This window comes from Xyrauchen texanus, chromosome 30, assembly GCF_025860055.1.
Source record: "Xyrauchen texanus isolate HMW12.3.18 chromosome 30, RBS_HiC_50CHRs, whole genome shotgun sequence".
In the NCBI taxonomy this organism is placed as follows: domain Eukaryota; kingdom Metazoa; phylum Chordata; class Actinopteri; order Cypriniformes; family Catostomidae; genus Xyrauchen; species Xyrauchen texanus.
The window spans coordinates 39,813,387-39,835,019 of record NC_068305.1 but is presented as its reverse complement, the minus strand read 5'-3'; the positions used below and the strand labels follow the sequence as shown (position 1 = coordinate 39,835,019).

The 21,633-nt window shown below is 41.3% G+C and overlaps 1 protein-coding gene and 1 pseudogene across 3 annotated transcripts; one reads left to right on the top strand and one right to left on the bottom strand.

The window, feature by feature from the left end:
• The first annotated feature begins 1,635 nt into the window (after nucleotides 1–1,635).
• On the top strand, nucleotides 1,636–8,407 carry LOC127623604 (E3 ubiquitin-protein ligase rnf8-like). 3 transcript variants are annotated; one of them, XM_052098007.1, is made up of 8 exons: nucleotides 1,636–1,856; nucleotides 2,759–2,887; nucleotides 3,395–4,072; nucleotides 6,721–6,783; nucleotides 6,874–6,963; nucleotides 7,087–7,194; nucleotides 7,356–7,560; nucleotides 7,754–8,407. In XM_052098007.1, the coding sequence occupies exons 1-8, from the start codon at nucleotides 1,728–1,730 to the stop codon at nucleotides 7,912–7,914; spliced, it is 1,563 nt and encodes a 520-aa protein (XP_051953967.1). In that variant the 5' UTR covers nucleotides 1,636–1,727; the 3' UTR covers nucleotides 7,915–8,407. The 3 variants fall into 3 exon arrangements, with proteins under 3 accessions (XP_051953967.1, XP_051953968.1, XP_051953969.1); XM_052098008.1 differs by having other exon boundaries at nucleotides 7,356–7,567; XM_052098009.1 differs by having other exon boundaries at nucleotides 7,356–7,574; nucleotides 7,754–7,885.
• Nucleotides 8,408–12,953: 4,546 nt separating this feature from the next.
• On the bottom strand, nucleotides 12,954–13,635 carry LOC127623967 (transmembrane protein 151B-like; annotated as a pseudogene).
• Nucleotides 13,636–21,633: the final 7,998 nt, after the last annotated feature.

Sequence of the window (21,633 nt, the reverse complement as noted above, 5' to 3'; positions counted from 1 at the left end):
TTTATTGTGTCTTAAAAACGGTGATTGCTAACAAGTTGCTAAAAGGGACTACATCCTTTGGCGGGGACTTTAGACGTCATCATGACAAACAGGAAATCTCTCACTAGCCCGCGTTTCAGCCTCACGTTCTTAGATTTAACTGTGTTATGCTTGTTCAGAGATTATTTGTATAGTTATCTTAAATACATAGAACACTATTATAACTCCTCTATCCCTCCCTAGTTTTACTTACCGAGACTCGATAAACCTTGTCCCTCATGCTGGCCCTTACAATACCGGCAAGTAAACCAGCATCTAATCTGCACTGTTCTACATGTCCAGATTTATAGTGGTTCTCTCCTCGATCTATGGTTTTTCTATCGTCTAAGAAAAAGGACATAAGATTGGAAATTTATACGGCCATAGCTAACGTTAGTGCTTATGAGATGGTAAAATCGCGGGTTTTTTTCTGGCGAATTAGCAAATGGTATGCAAACATACAATCAAACAATACAGTGAAAGATAATCTTTAAAGTTTATTTGGGGCACAATGATCAGGCATAATAATCTTAATCGCAAAGAAAATAATATTAAGGTTTATATAAACTAACAAAATAATAAACGAATAAATAAAACATTAACAAAAGATTTTGAAAAAAAAATCTCAGAGAAGCACGCATAAACAAAATTAGTTTCTAACATTTTTGGAAAAAACGAATGGGCAATATTTCTCATGAGAAAGTGGATAAGTGTTCATACACAGCGCAGATCATAATGAGCGAGCGTGTTTTTTCAATAAAGTTTGAGGAAGCTTGATGATGACGTTGATCCGCGACCATGGTGTGCTGTAGTCCGTTTATAGCCTACCGTTAGCATTTTATATCTGACGGCTTTATTTAGGCTTCAAAATGTATACATTTTGGATTAACTTGTTAATATTATCTTGATAGACAAAACGTGTAAGGGTCACAACTCTTTGTTGAACACAGATCTTATTTTTTGCGATTTTCCAAAAGTCTATGGGGAAAATGCATAGCTTTTCGATCGAGGGAACCCATGCGCCGCTAACTTCAGAATTGTCCTACAAAGTGACGTCATAACTTCGGCACTCTACTAATCAGGACAGTGTATCTAGACACAGAAGCGCCATGGCAGAGGGAGAGTGCCCCAAAAAGCGAAAATATAAGACACATTTTACGCCAGACTACACGAAAGTGTACCCCTGTCTAATAAGAGTGAAACATAATGACAGTCTTGCACGCTGTACAGTTTGTAACAGTGACTTCAGCATTGCCCATGGCGGGTTAAATGATTGTAAAAGACATGTTGAGGCGAGTTAAACAAGTTTCATTTCATGTGCATATTATTCAGGCCGGCTAGTTACCTAGGCAAAAATAGTTATTTTATTCATTCATTGTTCTGTTATATTAAACTGTATTTCGGTATACAAGTAAACTCTTGTTCTGTGGTGATATGTCCGGGGGGGTCCGGGATACCTCCCTGAAATGACTTTTTGCAGGTTGAGATGCCTGCTTATTATTAGACTCTCTGGGCTTCTAGTTCGCAATAGTTCAACGTAATGGCCATGCATCTTCCACCTTGAAATCCTGCAGCCAATCACAGACTCCGATAAGCGTCACATGACAGGAAGCGCTGTGCTCTTGTTGAAAAACTATTTGGCAGCTTCGTGACGAGCTGAAAACTCATAATAAAAACACTGTAGTTCAAACTGAATTAATGGCACAGAAATGATGGAAAACTCGGAAAAACCACCGTCCTTAGACACCGAGGAAGAGAGTTCTGCAAAAGATAAAATCTGGTGTTTACAGCGTGTGGGGAGAGATTGTGACTGGTTGCAACTGTTCGAAGATTCAGAGGTACATGTCTGCAGAATAAAATTATTTTACTTTGTATTTTTTGTTTTATAATAATTGGATTTGACATGTATATTTGATAATATACCTTATATATATATATCTTAAAACGAAGCTGTCTGTTTGTGTCGTTGTTTAACGTGTGTGTTTATTTGTTTACATTCCAAATCAAAACAACTCTATCATTGATGATTGATTCAAAATTATGTAGTGTGTGAATTATAAGAACATTATCATTCAAACTTAATTAAATGTGAACCTTATGAGCAGTGTTGGGTGTGATGCATTACTAAGTAATGAATTACTTAAACTACTATTTCATTGATAAAAGTAAAGTAAGGGATTACTATTATTTTCTCAGTAATTTGATTACAGTTAATTCTGATGTAATTGCGTTAAATACTGTATAGAGACTATAAGGTAATTCTATTTAAAACAATAGTGAATTTAAAATCGAAATGTAATGTCTAACGTTAAAATGTGTTTTCTAATTTAATGCTGCCCCCTTTAAATTCTTTGGCCAGTTCATGAATAATTAATTTATTGATTTGTTTGAAAAAAATGTAAGCACAATTTCATGTCTATCCTTGTATTTTTCATCTGGTCGAGGTTGGTAAGAAAGTAATTAGTAATATGTAATGCAATTACTTTTCAGACAGAGTATTTAGCACAGTAATCTAATTACACTGTAGAGGATATAATTAGTAGTTAGTAATTAAGTAATTGCTTTATCAGAGTAACTTACCCAACTTTGTTTATGAGTCATTTGTTACTTAAATTGAAGTGAATGTATGAGTATTGTGTTATTTTCACTGAAAGTGAGTTGACAGTACAATTACAATCTTGTCATATTTGGATGTATATTCATTATTGGTGTACATATGCATTTTCTTTGTTTTGATCAGGTTTCCATTGGTCGTGGTCTGAATGTAACCCATCAGATACTGTCGGTCAGCTGTCCACTGATGATATCCAGAAATCACTGTGTGTTCAAGCAAAATGAAACTGGACTGTGGACGGTAACGGACAATAAGGTGTAGTAATCTGTTTGTCTGTTTATATTCGGTCTATTGATCTAGCCTATCTAATAGGGCTGGGTATTGATACGGATTTCATATCGATTCATATGGATGTATTTCAGTTATAATGCCCCTTTTGCTTATAATTGAAATAAGTTCTCTCCAAGCTAATGCTGTAAATTATAGGTTTATTACTCTTTCATCATTTTGGTCACATAATAGCTTTTTAATAATGAACAAACCCATGTATTCCATCAATACATATGTTATTATATGCCATTTATTGTGTTGCATGTTTATTGTCTAATTGGGTGATTTGTTGAACACATGCTATAAACCAGTACTGTCTCTTTAAGAAAACCGGCAGTTCTGTAAAGAGCGTCTGTAAATGAGGGCATGTTAATGAGAGTGACTCAAACTGCTTTACCTCATCTATGCTGTATGTGATTTAGAATTAAATGTTTTGTTTCTGATATCAAGTTCGTTCAAATGAAGATCTTTTGCATGTCTTTATGTCCATAGAGTCTAAATGGTGTGTGGGTGAATGGGAGACGGATAGCTCCTGGAAATCCCTGTTTACTCCAGCTGCGTGACTCCATCAGATTGGGTGTCCCTCTCGATGGCAATCCCGTGGAGTTTGATTACATCCTCGTCCAGCGCAAATTCAGTGACATGAAATCATTCCTGTCTGGTAATCTAGGCAAAGAATCAAGCGCTGCCTCCTCTGGTCAAAAACTCAGAAACTCTAAGCGGAAGTTCGATGATGAATCAGAATATTGCCCCACGCAGCACTCCAAATCCAAGCTGCTCCGCTCTTCCAGAGCAGATAAATCCCGAGCCCAGCCATGTCCGTCCAAGGAACGCAGAAAATCTGACCAATATCCTTGTAGACCTCTAGAGCAGGACCGACCAGTTCCAGGAAGTTCCAACAGTTGCAGTGACAGCAGTCAACAGCTCGCTTCTGTCCATCGTTACAACAAGAACCTGATGGTGTTGAAGGACCGTGTGGGTGACACGCAGAAACGTGCAGCTGAGCTTCAACGCCAGCAGCATCAGACTCCAGAGCGAGAGCGCGAGATGCAGGAACTGCAGGCGCAGCTGGAATTGTTGCGGGGTCAGCTCCGGTCGCAGCAGGAGCAGGCGCTTAAACGCATGGAGAGCCTGGAGAAGTCCTTCTGCGAGGAGGAGAGACGATTGGAGGTGAGAAACGTGCAAGAATCGCTGCTTTTGAGTAGTGATTGACTGATATATTGGCCAGGGAAATAAATCTTCCATTTTGAGATTAGAGGTACACGATATATTGCTTTTTCCAATTAATCGGTGCAGAGAGTTGCTTTTGTAGCCGATAGGCGCATTTTGGCCATTTTGATATTAAAGATAGACCAATATAATCAGTTTTTCCTATTAATCGGTGCAGAGAGTTGCTTTTGTAGCCGATAGGCGCATTTTGGCCATTTTGATATTAAAGATAGACCAATATAATCAGTTTTTCCGATTAATTGGTGCCGATAGTTGCTTTTGTAGCCGATAGGCGCATTTTGGCTATTTTGATATTAAAGATAGACCAATATAATCAGTTTTTCCGATTAATCGGTGCCGATAGTTGCTTTTGTAGCCGATAGGCGCATTTTGGCTATTTTGATATTAAAGATAGACCAATATAATCAGTTTTTCCGATTAATCGGTGCCGATAGTTGCTTTTGTAGCCGATAGGCGCATTTTGGCCATTTTGATGTTAAAGATAGACCAATATAATCAGTTTTTCCGATTAATCGGTGCCGATAGTTGCTTTTATAGCCAATAGGCGCATTTTGGCCATTTTGATGTTAAAGATAGACCAATATAATCAGTTTTTCCGATTAATCGGTGCCGATAGTTGCTTTTATAGCCAATAGGCGCATTTTGGCCATTTTGATGTTAAAGATAGACCAATATAATCAGTTTTTCCGATTAATCGGTGCCAATAGTTGCTTTTTGTAGCCGATAGGTGCATTTTGACCGTTTTGAGATTAGAATTACACAGATAAATATTTATTTTTCTCAATTAATCTGTGCCGATAGTTGCCTTTTGAGGTAGACTGATATATCTGTGTTTCTGATTAAACTGTGCCTATAGGTGCTTTTTGGCCATTTTGATATTAAAGATAGACCAGTATATCAGTTTGTCTGATTAATCGGTGCCAGTAGTTGCGTTTTGACAGTTTTGAGATGAGATGTAGACCGATATATCGGTTTTACTGATTAATCATGCCGGTAGTTGCTTTTTGCCCATTTCAGCTATTATATGTTAATCTCATTTGCTAACAGTGAAATGTAATATGTGTATCTGTATTGGATTGACTGTCAGTGACCCTGTTCTAGATATCGGCATAATTTAGGGGGGAAAAAAACAATTGCTTGGCACAACTTTTGATGTTTTTGCCATTTGACTGAAATTTGAGACTTCTTAAATCCTGTTTTAAGGCATTTTAAAGTAATAGTCCAGGTTCAATACAAGTTAAGCTCCACCAACAGCATTTGTGTCATATTGCGACTCTTCTAAATGTGAAGCTTATAACTTTATAAAAGCACTTTTGAGTTCTTCTGTTAAATCTCATCTTTTATGTGAGCTGTAAAGTTGTTTAAATCATCATTTGTATGGGTAATGGTGATACGTTGTCATGGCAACAAAGTTGTAAAATTGGATTTAACTTTACACATCATGTTTACAAACATATTGTTTATTTATTGTGTCTATACTTGGAAAAAGTGAGTATTTTAACATTTACAGATTGAACCCCATTGACTTCCATTGTAAGTGTCTCACTGTTACTCAGATTTTTGCTTTTTTAAAAGAAAAGGAGGGACAAGTCAGAATTCCTTTTGTTATTTTATTATAAAAAAAAGTTTTATCCCCTTTTCTCCCAATTTGGAATGCCCAATTCCCACTACTCAGTAGGTCCTCGTGGTGGCGCGGTTACTCGCCTCAATCCGGGTGGCGGAGGACGAGTTTCAGTCGCCTCCACTTCTGAGACCGCCAATCGGCGCATCTGATCACGTGACTCGTTGTGCATGACACCGCGGAGACTCGCAGCATGTGGAGGCTCATGCTAATCTCCACGATCCACACACAACTCACCACATGCCCCATTGAGAGAACCACTAATCACCACCACGAGGAGGTTACCCCATGTGACTCTACCCTCCCTAGCAACCGGGCCAATTTGGTTACACCATGTGACTCTACTCTCCCTAGCAACCGGGCCAATTTGGTTACACCATGTGACTCTACCCTCCCTAGCAACCGGGCCAATTTGGTTACCCCATGTGACTCTACCCTCCCTAGCAACCGGGCCAATTTGGTTACCCCATGTGACTCTACCCTCCCTAGCAACCGGGCCAATTTGGTTACCCCATGTGACTCTACCCTCCCTAGCAACGGGGCCAATTTGGTTACCCCATGTGACTCTACCCTCCCTAGCAACCGGGCCAATTTGGCTACCCCATGTGACTCTACCCTCCCTAGCAACCGAGCCAATTTGGTTACCCCATGTGACTCTACCCTCCCTAGCAAGCCAATTTGGTTACCCCATGTGACTCTACCCTCCCTAGCAACCGGGCCAATTTGGTTACCCCATGTGACTCTACCCTCCCTAGCAACCGGGCCAATTTGGTTACCCCATGTGACTCTACCCTCCCTAGCAACCGGGCCAATTTGGTTACCCCATGTGACTCTACCCTCCCTAGCAACCGGGCCAATTTGGTTACCCCATGTGACTCTACCCTCCCTAGCAACCGGGCCAATTTGGTTGCTTAGGAGACCTTTATGACATTCGTATGCGTTTACTCTTAAATGTTGTTTTCCTAAGATTGAGAATGCACAACAGAACGAGGAGGGCTTGAAAAAGCAGCTCGAGGAGGCGCTGCAAGAGGTAAGACCGAAAAAACACATCCAAATCCTAATTTTATGAGTTTTAAAAAGCAGGTAATGCACAATCTGCATGTTTTCTTTGTTCCCACAGCACCGGAAAGTCATCGACGAGCTCAAACACGCTCAAGAAGGATTTAAAGAAGTTTTACAGGCCAAAGATAAGGAGTTGGAGGTTACAAAGGTACTCGCTAAATCAGCGTTCCCCCCCGACCTTCTCACCAGTGTCGTGTGGACGTGTAGTGATTGATTGCATGACGAGCTGACGCCTACAAAAAAACATTTCAATTGTGACCTTTTCACACAGGAAGAGAAAGAGAAGGCGAAGGCTCAGAAAGAGGAAGTCGTCACACAGATGACTGAAGTGTTGGAGAGTGAGCTTCAGTGCAGTATTTGTTCAGAGCTCTTCATTGAGGTATTTACCGAAATTCAACATCCTTTATGAATCCTTTATGTTTTTTAAAATATTACCTTTGTCATATCAAGGAACTCTCAGCCTCCCTGCAGTACAGGTGCATCCTGACTTCTTCAAATGCTGAGTTGACCTTTGACCCTTGCCCTCTCTGACCCGCTCAGGCCGTGACGCTGAGCTGCGCCCACAGCTTCTGTCAGCACTGTATCCGAGAGTGGCGCCGTCGGAAGGACAAGTGTCCGATCTGCTGGCAGACCGTCCTGTCTCAGACGCGCTCTCTCGTTCTGGACAACTGCATCGACCGCATGGTGGAGAATCTGAGCGCAGACATGAGAGAGAGACGAGTCGCACTGGTCACCGAGAGGAAAGGTGAGAGGTGAGAGGTGCGTGACATTCACCCGTCCATATTCTACACTGTTTTTCTTGAACGGCATTTATAATGTCACTCGAGGTGTCTTGCATCATAAGCAGTTGTCATTTAGTTTTCAAGGACCGTTTTCCACCCTCAGAATGAAGAGGGCCATTTTAAACACAAGGCGGCATGATCTGTGTGTGTTCTCAGGTCTAAAAGCCGCCGTGTCTCCAGCCGTGGTGGTCGTACACTATGACAGCGGCAACATCTCCGCGTTTGCGGACTCCTCCGAGTTGAACTCTTCTTGGTTGTATCACTCCAGTGATGAAGACTTCTCCTGGTGTGAAGAAGAGGAGGAGGATTACCTTTGAAAAATAAACAGTCATATTAGTGAACATCAGCTCGTTTGTTTGGTTTTGTTTTGCCATGATTTTGTACATCGTTTCTTCCTCACAGTATTATATTTGTTAGGGTTATTCCTTGTGTAAATAAAGCAACTATAATAATTGTTTTGCACTTCAATGTTTTAACCTTGATTAAGTTTATATTTAGACATAAATGACCAAAAAATGCTACTATATAGCTTGTAACATTTCTAAAATGGTGCCCCTTGTAAGGTTTGTTATTGTCCAGTGTCAAACACAAGAGGGCAGCAGTGTGAAATGAATGTTCCTTAAAGGGACAGTACACCCAAAAATGAAAATTCTCTCATAGTTTTATCACCCATATGCCATTTCAGATGTGTATGGCTTGCTTTCTTCTGCTGAACACTACAGAAGCCCTGTAAAAAAATAATTGTCTCAGTTCCTTCTTAAAGTCTTAAATATTTTCTCTCTCTTCCAAATAAAGGAATGCAGTACCAACCTTGGCCACCAGGTGCCACTATCAGTAAACCTGTAATCTCATGCTTTTAATGCTGTCTCTTTATTATTTCACCTTAAACATTTCATTTTGATAAACTGGGCGGAAAATGCGATAATGCTAGAACTTTGAAGCTCTAAAAAGCACATAACAGCAGCATTAAAGTCACTCCAGTGGTTAAATATCTATATGTTCAGAAGTGACATGATAGTTGTGGGTAAGAAACAAATCAATGTTCAAGTCCTTTTTTTTTTTTTTTTTTTTTTTACTAGAAATCTCCACTTCAACTTTATTTTGTTTTTGTCATTTCACATTCTTTGTGCATGTTGCCCCCTACTGGGCAGGGAGATTAATTCATAGTAAAGGACTTAAATATTGATCTGTTTCTTAGCCACAACTGTCATATCACTTCTGAACATATAGATATTTAACCACTGGAGCAGGGGTGTAACTAGAGAGAGGGCAGGGTGGGTAGCCGTCCTAGGGCCCGGGGTGAGAGGGAGCCTGCAACGGTTGACCAAAAGACACCATGACCAAGGCCCCCCAAGGAGGGGGCCCGACAGTTTCTTTGCACTGGGGCCTGCAAGATCCAAGTTATGCAACAGCACTGGTGTCCTTTGGATTACTTTTATGCTGACTTTATGTGCTTTTTGGAGCTTTAAAGTTCTAGCCACCATTCACTTGCATTATGAGTACTTTGAATCTTCAAAAAGCACATAAAGGCATCTTAAAAGTAATCCATACGACTCTAGTGGTATAATCCAAGTCTGCGGAAGCAATAGGATAGGTGTGGGGTGTAACAAGTCCTACTCGGCCCGCTCCGAGCAGGATTAGAACCGGTGTTAGTCGGCATAGGAGGCTGGAGTGCTAACAAGGACGCTAAAGGCTACAGCCCCCAGTGGTAGTCGCTAGTGCGCCTCTTGAGGCTGGAGAAGTGAGGCTTACATGTACCATAAGCAGGGCCAGAGCAAGGTATAATGGCCCCTTGACTGTATATTGCTCTGGGCCCCTTTCCTATTAAAAAATGCAGTTTAGAATTTGTTGTTGGGGCCCCCCTGGACCTGAGGGCCCCTAGAAGCGTTACCACCTTTCACCCCACTAGCTACGGCCCTGAGCACAATAGCGTATGACCACAACCTATGATCGTAAACATAGGCTTAATGAATGTGACCTACTGATATTAACTCCATTTGGGCAAATTTGGGGGAAGATTGCAATAATTGTGGTTCTGTATTATGCAGTGTGTCTCCATGACTGTAAATGGCATCAAGATATAATGCTTTCTCGTTTCTGCCGGGCTGAAGTGAATCAAACCGAATCTTTACTGCCCATTTTCACTTTCATAAAATCAACATCTGATTATAATCTTCCGACGCGGCCTGATGCGCCGGTGCTGAAGTGAGACTCATAACTGTTCACAGATCAGGATCTTGTGTGACCTCATTTTCAGATGTGTCAAAACTCTATGAATCTCAGCATTTCCATTTACATCTTAAATCAGCCGTTTTCAATTGATCGTAGATCGTTTGTAAAGGAAATCTGCTTTGAAATACATTTTGCACTTCTGCTGTTTCCAGCGACTCTCATCATGTAGGTTAACTCGTGATTTGCATGACCTGTTCTAGATGCATTTTACATGAAGGAGCTGAGGTGATGCCCTCATTTGCATTTCTTTGAAGTGGAATTACAGTGATGTGTAAACAGTAAAATAATAACAATGTGAAGTGATTGACAAATGAATTAACACGATGCATCATCACATTGCAAATTGTCTTGTCATTTGAGTGACATTTTAAAAACGGGAAATTAATGAATTACATTTGTTAAATTCTAAAAAAAATGAAACATGCATTTATAATAATAATAATAATAATAATATGAATATTTTGCATAATAAAAATATTTTAAATATGACACTTTGATTTTTCATGGTAGATGACCAGATGACGACAAGTCCTTGTCCCAAAGTCCCAGTGATTTTGTCGTTTATTTGTTCTGCCATTTAATCTCATTTTAGTCTGACTGGACTGATTAACTTTACATTATTTACTTTACATTATTTGCTTTTCCCTCCAGTTTGCACATAATAAATAGGTTTATTTTCATGTTGTAAATGTGGAACTGAAATCCATTTTCTTTAGAAGTGATCTATTTTTAAAGATTCTACACTTTTTTAGTTAATGATCTGTAAGCATGGGGCTTTATTAGTACTGGTCATTGATTCAAGTAATGTTTTTGACATTTGTGTATAAAGTGTTTTAATTCTACAATATATGGTGTAAAAACGTCTGAGTGCTGCCCTCTTCAGTTTGAACGGTGGCTACTGCAGTTGAATTTTCCTATTGGCTGTTGCGGTACTTCGTGACGTAAGCGGTGACAGCTGACGTAAGCAGGTTCCAGCTCACCACGCCAGATTCATGTACATGTCGTCTTGCGACCGTGTGAGGAATAATAATAACATAGAGTCTGACAGCAGCTGTCAATTAATCCGTCACTAGGTGCCTCCAGCACTTGTGTTTGACGAGATGAATAAAACCACATTTTGAAGTGATAAAACTATGTTATGAAACTCTTTAATATGCTGAAACCCGTATTTATAAGGACATGTGGGCCAAAGTCTTTCTAGCACGTCAGTTCACTGACGGCCATCTTTAAAAAAGGCTCTCGGAGGCTATTTCCAATCATGGCAGTGCAGCTCCTATCGACTTGAATGGTGAAAGACCCAAAATCTCAAAAACGTTTGGTCAAGTTTATGATCAAAGCACATATCTCAAGTCAGCAGTAAAATCTGACAATACTGGAATCATAAATGATGATTCTTTACCTCATATTAGGCTAGAAAAACGCCAGTTTCCTGGCTTGTATAGTGTGGCGGGGGGCGGGGCCAGGTCGTGATCCTACACATCCGGTCCCGTATTAGGCTAATTTTGCCTCCTTAAACGATCTCTCTCTCCCGCACGATCCTCTGCAGTCAGCATTTAACCATCACGGAGGCATAATTAGCCTAATACGGGACCGGGTGTGTAGGATCACGACCCGGCCCCGCCCTCCGCCCTGCCACATATAGCTAATACAAGCGCATGCGCTTTCTCGAGTTGATTGACACTTGATGTCTGTATCTCAATGGTGATTGGCTCTTTTAGCTATAATGGAGGACTTACTTTCTACATCCGTTGACCGTTGGGCACGAGCTCCTTGGTTGAGCGTTCCAATTTCTCCCATTAAAGTGGCCCGTCTCTGCTAAATAATCTCTAATGTAGGCTCGCAAACTCACTGACTAAAACAGAATTTCACCTTCGTGACCCAAATAAACATAAAAAACTTCCGCAATTATGATTTATCTTAATTTCTCATGGTTATTTTCTGTCAATTTTAGCGGTATGTCTGAGAGTGGGTCATTAAAGGCACCATGTTTCCTCCGGTGAAAGCCGCCGCCGGAAAATCCATAGCATCATCGTGTAGGATCCTGAATGGAGTCTCGCTGAAGTTCCTTTACTAACAACACTCTGCCTTCAACACATGGTGACACACTTTAAAGTTTAATAATCCAAATACATCAATGAAAATCTCCCCGTGGGCCTGGGAGCTCAGCGAGTAAAGGCGCTGGCTACCACCCCTGGAGTCACGGGTTTGAATCCAGGGCGTGCTGAGTGACTCCAGCCAGGTCTCCTAAGCAACCAAATTGGCCCGGTTGCTAGGGAAGCTAGAGTCACATGGGGTAACCTCCTCGTTGTCACTCTCGGTGGGGCGCATGGTGAGTTATGCATGGATGCCGTGGAGAATAGCGTGAAGCCTCCACACACGATAGGTCTCCGCGGTAGCACGCTCAACAAGTCACGTGATCACGTGATGCACGGATTGACAGTCTCAGACGCAGAGATTCGTCCTCCGCCATCCCGGACTGAGCCGAGTCACTACGCCACCACGAGGACTTAGAACCTAAGTCCCTTGGGAACTGGGCATTCCAAATTGTGGAGAAAAAGCAACTCTGAACAGTTTAAAAGGCACCTTATTTCATCCGTACTTATATCCAGTTTTCGGACACAGCCTGTGTCTTCAGGTTACCTTAACATATTTTTACAGACTTATAAATGAGGTTTCTACACAAGAGCCGTTATGGTGCAGTGAATGGTGGCCGTGACTTGGGCAGCCCTCATTGCAATGTATAATCAGAACTAGAATGTGGAATTCCTCACCCTATCTCTAAGGGAGAAGCCCGCCACCCTTCTAAGTAAACCCATTTAGGCCACTTGTACTCACAACCTAGTTCTTTTGGTCATGACCCAGCCATCATGACCATAGGTGATGAAAATTGACCAGTAGATCGAGAGCTTTGCCTTCAGGCTCAGCTCTCTTTTTGTGACAACGGTACGATAGAGCGAGTGCAATACGCCCCGCTGCCCCGATTCTCTGGCCAACCTCCTGCTCCCTTGTCCCCTCACTCGTGAACAAGACCCAGAGGTACTTGAACTCCTTCACTTGGGCCAATACCTCCTTCCCTACCCGGAGTACGCACTCCATTGGTTGCTACGTAGTCAAAGCCGAAAAATTACTCGACATGATAGTGAAGGTACGGCGCACGATACTCCGTTAACACCCGCAAAGGCCATGATAAAGTTAGCGATGCCGCCAACCAATAAAGCATTGAGATGCGTGCCATGGCAAACGATCTGGTTCTGAGAAGACAAGCATGTATTGCGTGAATTTTACATTCTTGAGGTGCATCCCTTCAGGGGCTTCCATATAATCGTCCTGTCCCTCGCTCTCCACGAAGAACCGCTCTTTTTGAGTCAAGAATGACTTTTCTGACACTACGTTGGCGAAGCTAAAGCACTTTGTGAAGCATTGTTTAGTCACTGGGAAGCGCTCGAGTCACGCGAGTTTCTTCGAGATCTCCACGCCACAATTCCCATAATCAAACTTTGCTTCCACCACATGCATGTTGACACGCTCGTGGTAAACCTGCGTGGTCATGTAAGCATCCCCATTGCAGTAATGCGTCACTTGCCACGTCCGTCGACTATCCACCATATACAAGGAGTGGCTTGCTGCATCTGTTGCACGCAATCTGCAACGCTCTCCAGGCCCATTTTAAATTGGAGTTTGTTGCATGAGTAATAGTGCCAACACTCCATGAGGTAGACTGCATAGAGGAAGGCCTCTGGGATGTATATGTAGCCATTGGAACATGGGCTATCGAAAGCGCTGTCGAAAGTGACACGCGTCACCATTGTGATCTTTGTGTGGCTCAGTGGTGGCTCAGTGGTTGAGGCTGACCAGAAGGTCAGGGGTTCAACCACCAAGATGTGACTGTTGGGCCCTTGAGCAAGGCACTTAACTCCGGGTTGCTCTGGGGGGATTGTCCCGGTAATAAGTGCACTGTAATCGCTTTGGATAAAAGCATCTCCCAAATGCATAAATGTAAATGTGATCTAGCACCAAGTCATTGCGATCACGCCGCAGTACATTAGCAGCGAGAGGAGGAGCCATTTCCAGTGCGACTCATGACACAGGGACTGGCTCGGGGATTGCTTCAGAGGTCATTGCTAAGCAATGAACAAAATATAATCTTTGCAATCATTGCTAAATACTATTAGGTGGTACTTGCACATATCGTAGCAGTTCTGAGGTGAAATGTCCACTGTGTGGCGCCAAAAGTGAGTTCAGTGTTTCGTATTAAATCAACAAAACCAACCTCCCTTAAACCTAAACCTTAAGCCTGATAAAACTGATGAAATATGCAATTGCTGCAGCACCTACATCATTTTGTGGAGCTTCTATGACACTTTGCTCACGTTGAGTCACATGCTCTTCAGGACTCGTACGCCAGTCCTTTGAATCGCAAGAGCAATGCTCTATCAGACGCAATTGGATCACACTCAAACAAGATGGTAAATGTAGTTGGTTATGTTAGGCAAATGTTCAAATAAGTCATACACTATTGTACAGGTGTTTAAATAGCCCTAAACATGGCAGATGACAGTAAATAACTCGCAGTAGGCAGGAGAGAGCACTTATGACAAGTAGCTCCTATGAAGTATTTCTCAGCTAACTAAATACACAATGCAATGCATAATATCTTTATTGGTATGTTTTGAACGTATTATGGTTTAATCAATTGGGATCAGTGCAAGGTGACATCACAGATTATCATTTAATTAAGGCTCAGCAGGCATCTCTTGATTTCAACGATGTTTATGCGTCTACGCGGAAAAACACTGATTAAATAACTTGCAAGGAAACCACAGCTGATTAAAATGTTTTGGGTTATTTAACACAATGATATTGATTAAACATCAAGGAGTTTCTGAACAGAGTTGTAATTCAGAATGGCTGAACACAACTGCATTTGAATGATGTGGTGTGATCTGAAGTAAACCATTCAAGTGAAACTTTCCAGAGATAGCTGAATTGAGATGAATTTGCATAGCGGAAAGGACCAAAATACCCCCTGCTAACCACAACCAGGCCAAGCAGCAGCTAATTTAAGTATGTGGTTTTACTTGAAATGCCAAACAGATTTGGTTCCACTAGTTACTATATATCAAGGACCAAGTTTTCCATGAATGTCCTCGAGAGAGCTAATTTGCTCGTTGAAACTAAGACTTTGAAAATATGAGATGCTGTTTAATGTAGTTAAAAACAGTAACAAATTAATGTATTTTTATTTATATTTGATATTTGCCCCCTGGAGTGGATTTCTAGTTAGGGCCCGAGCACCGATGGTGCGAGGACCCTATTGTTCTAGGCTTTTATTATTTTTTTCCCAAATAAATCGCATTTTTGAGGGCCTGAACATACTTTGAAAACTCATGAACCTTTGCACAAGCATCAGAAGTGGTGAACATTTACATCTGATGTGGGTTTCAGAATTAGGTGTGGCAAAATAGCTCGATAGCGCCACCTATGTACCTTCAACGATGTGCGCATTAAGCTACGTTTCACCTACGGGTATGAAAATTGGTACACATGTGTAACATGCCAATACCTACAAAACATGCCCTAAACTCAACAGGAAGTCAGCCATTTTGATTTTTCTCTTCAATTTTGGCTGTTTTTGCCATTTTCAGGCCTCATACTTTAACGAACTCCTCCTAGAGATTTCATCAGATATATTTCATATTTGGTTATTCTAATCTAAAGGCTTTGGCGATGCTACTTTGCGAAGCTTTTGAGTTTTCACTGCACGACTCGGCCGTGACGTTCTGACAAATTTCGATGTTTCGCCATGAAACAGGAAGTTGTTGTAACTCATACATACAATGTCCAATCTGCCCCAAACTTCACATGTTTGATAAAAGTCCCGGCCTGAACACATCTACATGCCAATATTCAGTTATAGTCATAGCGCCACCTACTGGCAACAGCCAATTCCAGGTCTTGTACTTTAACAAAGTCCTCCCAGAGATTTAATCAGCATTATATTTAGTGAGACTTAATTTAAAGGCCTTGGTGATGTTAAACTATGAAGCTTTTGAGTTGTCGTTGAAGGGCGTGTCTGTGGCGGCCTGACAAAGTACGATATGAAACGAGACACATTTTTGAGGCCTAAACATGCTCGAAAACTCATGAAACTTTGCACACATCTCAAAAGTGGGGAAATGTACATCTGATACTGGTTTTAGAAATAATTGTGGCAAAATGGCTCAATAGCGCCACCTACAAAATATTAACGAAGCAGCCCTCATGCCACGTTTCACCTACACATAAAAAAATTGGTACACATGTGTAACATGTCAACACGTACAAAAAAGTCTCTTAGAGTCATATCCTAAACCCAACAGGAAGTCAGCCATTGTGATTTATCTCTTCAATTTTTGCTCAGTTTTTAACCATTTCCAGACCTCGTACTTTAACGAACACCTCCTAGAGATTTCATCAGATCTATTTTATATTTGGTCCATCTAATCTAAAGGCCTTAGCGATGCTAAATTGCAAATCTTTTGAGTTTTCTTTGAACACCGTGTCCGTGGCAGCCTGACAAAGTTTGATGTTTCACCATGAAACAGGAAGTTGTTGTAACTCAAACATAAAATGTCCAATCTGAGTCCCGGCCTGAACACTTCTACATGCCAATATTCATTATAGTTATAGTCATAGCGCCACCTACTGGCAACAGGAAATGACATGTGATACACTCTTATCAACAATTAAGTGCTAAAAAATGCTAAAAAATTTTGAGTGACATTCCCCTGGCACAGCAGTCCCAACATGCACCAAGGAGGGTGTTATATTTCTTAGCCTCAAACAGAATATAATGATATATAATGTAATATAAAGCAAAAAAACTTTTTGATAGTGTATATACAGTCTATTTCAATCAAACATCACTTTTCTTCTCATATTTGACCTGCAATGTCTAGACTCTATATACTCAGAATTATGGTACCTTTAAATAAAGAGCGTTTATTGACCCAGAGGGAGATTTTGCACTTTATTGAGTGAAGCAGGATTATCTTTTAACAGCCAAATTATGTGTACAAAATGAGGATGTGAAACGACAACATCAGAGAACACATTTCTTACTTTCTGTGGGTATTAGCTGTATTTATTTACAATGAAAAGGACATTTGAAGCTCTGAAAGCAGGATCACATCTGGACAAAGCCTTCAATGAAACCGTTTCATTGAAGACTTGTGCTCTGATCTGTCTCAATGGTATTCAAGGTGTAACAGATGAGTCCCACTTTCATTTTGACTATTTTAGTTTGTCATTCAGAGCCTGACCTAACGGCTGGGTTTCAGTTGCAGTCAGGGAGGCCCTTATACCAACTGATTCAATCTTACTGCAGCCCAGTTCATTGCCAGTTCTTGCTCTTTCTTGTGATTTTAAGGCATTCAAAATGAAAAACACTTTGGTAATGAAGTTTATTGAACAAAAGCAGTGTGTTTAAAAGGGGAATTTAAGGCAAAAAAGGCACCAAATATGACAAAAATTACCCAGAAATAAAAAAAAATGCTTTCTGATGATTCTTTTATTGTCGTAAAGTTCACTATAATCACATTGGTGTTTGGGAAATATGATATTATATAAAATGTATTTATATAATAAATATTATTATATAAATACATTTGTACATTAAATTACCTGAATAGGTTACTGGCTTCTACTAGTATATTAGTACAGAGTCAGAAATGTAGGGGGGTTTGGGGCAAAAATGCCCCTGAAATAAAAAATTTGGGACACGCAAACACACTCACACACATGCACACATACACACATTCAAACACACACACACATATACAGGCAAACACAGACACACTCGCACACACAAACACACTCAAACACACTCACACATACAGGCAAACACAGACACACGCAAACACACACAAACACACTCACACACATGCACATATACACACACGCACACACACACACACAAACACGCACACATACACACACTCAAACACACTCACACATACAGGCAAACAGAGACACACGCAAACACACACAAACACACTCACACACATGCACATATACACACGCACACACACACACAAACACGCACACATACACACACTCAAACACACTCACACACATGCACATATACACTTACACACACACATAAACACACTCACACACATGCACATATACACAAACACGCACACACACACACACACACACACAAACACGCACACATACACACACTCAAACACACATGCACATATACACTTACACACAGGCAAACACACTCACACACATGCACATATACACAAACACACACACATAAACACACTCACACACATGCACATATACACAAACACGCACACACACACACACACACACACACAAACACGCACACATACACACACTCAAACACACATGCACATATACACTTACACACAGGCAAACACACTCACACACATGCACATATACACAAACACGCACACATAAACACACTCACACACATGCACATATACACAAACACGCACACACACACACACACACACACAAACACGCACACATACACACACTCAAACACACATGCACATATACACTTACACACAGGCAAACACACTCACACACATGCACATATACACAAACACGCACACATAAACACACTCACACACATGCACATATACACAAACACGCACACATATGCACATATACACTTACACACAGGCAAACACACTCACACACATGCACATGCACATATACACAAACACGCACACATATGCACATATACACATACACACAGGCAAACACAGACACACTCGCATATGCAAACACACACATACACACACTCAAAGACACACACATGCAAACACACACACATGCAAACACACACACACACAAACACACACGCAAACAAAGACACACTCACACACACAAACACTCATACACATACAAACGCACGCACATCGGCACACACACACAAACACACACACTCATACATACACACACACACACAAACACTCATACACAAACACACACACACACACACTCTCACACATAAACACACACATGCACACATACACACTCACGCATAAACACACACATACACACACAAAAGCACTCATAATTAATTCATATTTGGAAAATCTGATGTAGCTCTTCACATTTCATTAAAATCATAGTTGTGCGTATTATGGCTTAAATTAATTCATTATATTTTCAATGTAATGATAAGAGGTAAAATATCAGTGTTAAAAACGTCTTTCAATAAGTATTTGATAAACGGATGAGACAGTTTATGTTTTAAATGGTTCGGGGACAACAATGCCCTCATAAGGGCTAAAATGCCCCAGGAAATCAAATCTAGGGGGCATTTGCCCCTTACTGAAGAGGTTCATTTCAAACATCATCTTTCTACATCTAGACTGTTTTTGTGTCCGTTAAAATGAAGTTAAGCAACAATATGAGATGCAGAATACATGCACTACGTTTTATTGTTGAGTTATTTTATGCATTCTATTATAACTAAGACGAGTACAGTAATTCTGTTCTGTCGGCTCGTGGACAACAGCAGTGCTGCTCACATGATGAACATGATGATGAGGATGAAACTGGGACGTCACAGAGTCAAGAGTCTTCCATTCAAATGCTAATCCTTGCTAAGCGAGTAAAGACGCTGACTATCACACCCGGAGTCACGAGTTTGAATCCAGGGCATGCTGAGAGACTCCAGTCAGGTCTCCTTAGCAACCAAATTGTCCCGGTTGCTAGGGAGGGTAGAGTCACGTGGGGTAACCTCCTCGTGGTCGCTGTAATATGGTTCGTTCTCACTATGCCACCCTGAGGACTTTGAGAATTGGGCATTCCACGTACCCTAGAAACGCCCCTGCTCGGGTGTGCAGTTATACTGCTTATACATGGTTACCACATCTTCAGACATTGTTCAGGGTGTGTGTGTGTGTGTGTCCGTCCGGTGTGAGAGTGAGTGAAAGGGTGGAGGTGAAAGGGTGCATTCCACAGATATTAAAAGTTATTTTGGATAATACAGCAACTGTTGTATTGATCAAGTCACGCGGGTGCATTTACATTAAAGCTCTTTTTGTTGGTCACAGTATGAGTCTCTCTCTCTCTCTCTCTCTCTCTTTGTGTGTGTGGGTGGAGTCTCTCTCTCTCTCTCTCTCTCTCTCTCTCTCTCTGCGCGTGTGTGTGTGTGTGTGTGTGTGTGGAGTCTCTCTCTCTCTCTCTCTCTCTCTCTGTGTGTATGTGTGTGTGTGTGTGTGGAGTCTCTCTCTCTCTCTGTGTGTGTGTGGAGTTTCTCTCTCTCTCTCTGTGTGTGTGTGTGGAGTCTCTCTCTCTGTGTGTATGTGTGTGTGGAGTCTCTCTCTCTGTGTGTATGTGTGTGTGTGTGTGTGTGTGTGTGTGTGTGTGGAGTCTCTCTCTCTCTGTGTGTGTGTGGAGTGTCTCTCTTTCTGTGTGTGTGTGTGTGTGTGTGTGTGGAGTCTCTCTCTCTGTGTGTGTGGAGTGTCTCTCTCTCTCTCTTGCTGTGTGTGTGTGTGTGTGGAGTGTCTCTCTCTCTCTTTGTGTGTGTGTGTGTGTGTGGAGTGTCTCTCTCTCTGTGTGTGTGTGTGTGTGTGTGCACGCGCACATATAGCCTATGCGTGTCAGCGTGCCTGTCCGTCATTGTGGGTGAGACAAGAGTGAAAGAGCTTTTCAACTGAAATTTGAATAAGTGTTGGATATAATAGACATTGTTTGTCATTCTTATCCGATGTGCTTAACCAATGTCTTTGTTTGCTTTCATTAGTAGACCTGGAACAACTTGAGCTGCACGTTGACTGGAAAATAATTACACGCCTTAGAACATCCAGTCAACCAATCAGAATCAAGCATTCAACAGACCCCTGGAATGAAATAATATATGATTAATAGAACAGAACTGTTGCGGATAATATTATATACATATAGTATTATTTTAACTTTTTACATTTCTGCACCTCCCATAATAATATCTCGTCAATAGACAAGATGTACTTGTTGTAAATATCAAAGATCTGCAATAAAATAAAATACAAAAATCAGCTGGTCTTGATATTTAATTTTCCATGACAATAATTCTGCTGTTATTATGAGATGAAAGTCACATGACTCTGTCTAGACACCACATCTAGTCAATTGCAACAGGTCTGTGAAATTTGGGAATTCCTTAAATGTCTAAATTAACCTTGTGTCACAATGCAGGGTTTGCATTCACTTTAGGTCACAGGGTGTTCAAGGAAGTTGTTGGGAGTCCAGAAGAAAGAACCAGGTAATATAGGAGATTCCATGGGGTTGTTTGGGGAGTTTGGACTGGATCAGGAACGATATGGGTTTGCCATTCTGACGTCATGCTTGTGCCACAATTTTGGGCACACAAAATAATTTTTTGAGAGCACAAAAAATGTTATGCGTGCATAAGATGATATTTTGAGCATGCAAAAAGGAATTTTGCATGCAGGGTGGGGAGGAAGAGAAAGCAAAATGTAAGAACTCTGGCCTGGGTGTCTGGGTAGCTCAGCGAGTGGAGACACAGACTGCCGATCCTGGAGTCGTGAGTTCGAATCCAGGGCATGCTGAGCCCCAGCCAGGTCTCCGAAGCAACCAAACTGGCCCGGTTGCTAGGGGTAACCTCCTCGTGGTCGCTATAATGTGGTTCTCACTCAGTGGGGCACGTGGTGAGTTGTGCATGGAGCCTCCACATGTGCTACGTCTCCACGGTAACGCGCTCAACAAGCCATGTGAAAAGACGCGCAGATTGACCGTCTCAGATGCGAAGGCGACTCAGATTCGTTCTCCGC

Excerpts from the sequence above, each read along its gene's own strand:
- LOC127623604 (XM_052098007.1), top strand. The coding sequence starts at position 1,728 with ATGATGGAAAACTCGGAAAAACCACCGTCCTTAGACACCGAGGAAGAG. Across the intron at positions 1,857-2,758 it reads AACTGTTCGAAGATTCAGAG|GTTTCCATTGGTCGTGGTCT; the intron begins GTACATGTCTGC and ends TGTTTTGATCAG. Across the intron at positions 7,561-7,753 it reads ACTGGTCACCGAGAGGAAAG|GTCTAAAAGCCGCCGTGTCT; the intron begins GTGAGAGGTGAG and ends GTGTGTTCTCAG.